Source organism: Penaeus japonicus, unplaced genomic scaffold, assembly GCF_977035675.1.
Source record: "Penaeus japonicus unplaced genomic scaffold, GWHDUDI00000001_assembly GWHDUDI00000013, whole genome shotgun sequence".
NCBI classification, from domain to species: Eukaryota; Metazoa; Arthropoda; class Malacostraca; order Decapoda; family Penaeidae; genus Penaeus; species Penaeus japonicus.
The window spans coordinates 10,859,830-10,862,382 of NW_028234415.1; the positions used below are offsets into that span (position 1 = coordinate 10,859,830).

Sequence of the window (2,553 nt, forward strand, 5' to 3'; positions counted from 1 at the left end):
TCCCTGCAGCGCGACGGCGGCGGCGGCGGCGGCGGCGTGGCAGCAGGACTGTCATACCTGGCAGGCGTTGGGGACTTTCTTGGCCTCCTGTCGCTGCCACTGGCACTGGTGGCACGGCGTGCAGTCCGCCTCCGTCTTGTTGGCCTGCAGGGCCGTCTCCCACTCCACCAGCTGGCCCATGAAGTTGAGGTTGGGCGAGATGATGGGCCGCCGCGCCTTCACGTACTTGTACGAGTCCACCATGGTGCGCCGCGTGTGCTTCATGAGGTACGCGATCACGATGGTCGGCGAGCGGGACACGCCGGCCTGGCAGTGCACCAGCACGCGCTCGCCCGACTGCCGCGCCTCGTCTGCCGGAGGAGAGAACGGGGCGTTAGTGACGGGGGTAAAGGGAGCCACAGATGAAGAGGCTGCGAGTTCAAAAGGAAAAAGAAACAAATACTCGCAAAGATACCTACATGTCAAAACAAGTAAACTTAATTATGCAATCACATAAATAGAACACTTAATACATATATACCAAAGCCCCGCCCGCGAACGCGAACGAAGGAAAAACCGTTAACAACAACAACAACAACAACAAAAAACATTCTATAGCTGTGTGTACTAGTAAGAAGGCGGAAGAAGAGAGAGGAGAGAGGAGAGAGAAGGAGGGAGATAGAGAGATAGATAGATAGATAGACAGAAAGAGAGAGAGAGGAGGAGAGAGAGGAGGGGAGAGAGAGAGGAGAGAGGAGAGGAGAGGAGAGGAGAGGAGAGGAAAGGAGAGAGAGAGATGAGAGAAGAGAGAAAGAGGGGCAGGGGAAAGGTGGAAAAGGAGAGAGAGAGAGAGAGAGAGGGGGGAGGGGGGAGCAGCGCCCCAGTGACGGGACAAAGCCATAATTGTTCGCAAGGCTTTTGTTTCCTAGGCTGAGTCATCGCCACAGCCAGCATTGTTAGGCCCAAATGCACACATCACTTGGTTCTTCCTTGATCCCTCCCTCTCTCCCCTCCTTCCTCCTTCCCTCCTCTCCCTTCCCCCTACTCTTTCCGCCATCTCCCCTATTTTATTTTCTCTGTTTTTGTATCTCCCCCTTTCCCACCCCCCCTCCTCTTCCCTTGCCTTTGATCTCCACTCTTTATCAATATAAAGAAAGGGGGCACAAAAGAAACCGGAATAAAAATACAGAAATAAAGGAATAAAAACCAACAAAAGGGATAATAAAAAAACAAATAACAATAATAACTTATAGCATAAATAATAAAATTCACAGTAAAATCAACAATCTCAATAAGCCGAAGAACACGACGAAGAAAAATTGAATAAAGGAAGATAAAAGAACCCGAAAATGACGAAAATGAAAACGGAACGCGAAGGGTGACTGAGCGCATCTTGATGCAAAGCACACAACCACGACTGAAATCTACCTTGTCACCTTCCCTCTCTCCTCCCTTCCTCCTTCCCTCCAGCCCTTCTCCTCGTCCCTTACTTTTCGGTCCCTTGGTCAACGTGTTTAACCATTTTTGGGGCGTGTGTTATATAAAAAAAGTGTCGAAGGTTAACTTCAGCACGAGTCGCTTCCCGTTTTCTGTTGTTTGCAAAGAGGAAAACGTGAATGATGATTTGGAGGGATAACTCGTCCATTCTGAAAAACGCAATCGTCCCCACACGCAAAGAGTGAGCGAATCATAACCACGTAACACAGCTAAGAGAGAGAGAGAGAGAGAGAGAGAGAGAGAGAGAGAGAGAGAGAGAGAGAGAGAGAGAGAGAGAGAGAGAGAGAGAGAGAGAGAGAGAGAGAGAGAGAGAGAGAGAGAGAGAGGCGATTCCGCAGTTACAAGTGACGCTGGAACGAACCGATGCGGTTGCGGATCACTGAGTCACCACTCATGACTCACGCAAGACGCACGCACGCACGCACGGACGAACGCATTCACTCACCCACAGGCTCACGCACCACCGCCAGCGCCTCTGTCAGTCGCGCTGTGATAGCAATATCACCTCTTCCCCCTCCCCCTTCACGCACAGCGTGGAGAGAGAGAGAGAGAGAGAGAGAGAGAGAGAGAGAGAGAGAGAGTGAGAGATAGAGAGGAAACAAAATGTAATTAACACCTTTCTGTGATTCCCCCCCCCCCCCCTTTCTCTCTCTCTCTCTCTCTCCCCCTCCCCCCCTCGACACGGGGCTAACACATGGCGTAAACACCAAACAATGAATGGGAACCGTCAGTGAAGGATTATCAATGGGCGAAGGTTCTCTCCCCCTTCCCATACCCCCCCCCCCCCCCCACGCCTCAAACCCCCTCTACATTTCCCCTCGATTATCCTCGTCCTTCTTTGCTCTCCTCTTTCCTCTCTCTCCCCCCCCCCCACACACACCTACCTCCTTCTCACTCTCTCGCGTTCTCCTTCTTTTCGTTATCTGCGTCCTCCTCCTTCTCCTCCTCCTCTACCTTCGTGTGTCCTTATCTTCTAACCTCCTCTATCTCATTCTCTCTCCCCCCTCCTCTTCCCTTGCCTCCCATTCTGTCAGCTGTGCGTCCCTTCCTCCCCCTCCTCCTCCTCCTCCTCCTCCT

The 2,553-nt window shown here is 51.9% G+C and overlaps 1 protein-coding gene across 1 annotated transcript in view; it reads right to left on the bottom strand.

Annotated features, from left to right (window-relative positions):
• LOC147470597 (dual specificity protein phosphatase 10-like) overlaps nucleotides 1-351 on the bottom strand; it is a gene marked incomplete at its 5' end in the record, with an annotated part of 2,047 nt that extends 1,696 nt beyond the window's left edge. Inside the window, 1 exon segment of the mRNA XM_086543195.1 lies at nucleotides 1-351. This exon segment is cut by the window's left edge and continues 1,696 nt beyond it. Coding sequence (XP_086399321.1) covers nucleotides 52-351 — 300 coding nt within the window.
• Between the last annotated feature and the right edge of the window lie 2,202 nt (nucleotides 352-2,553).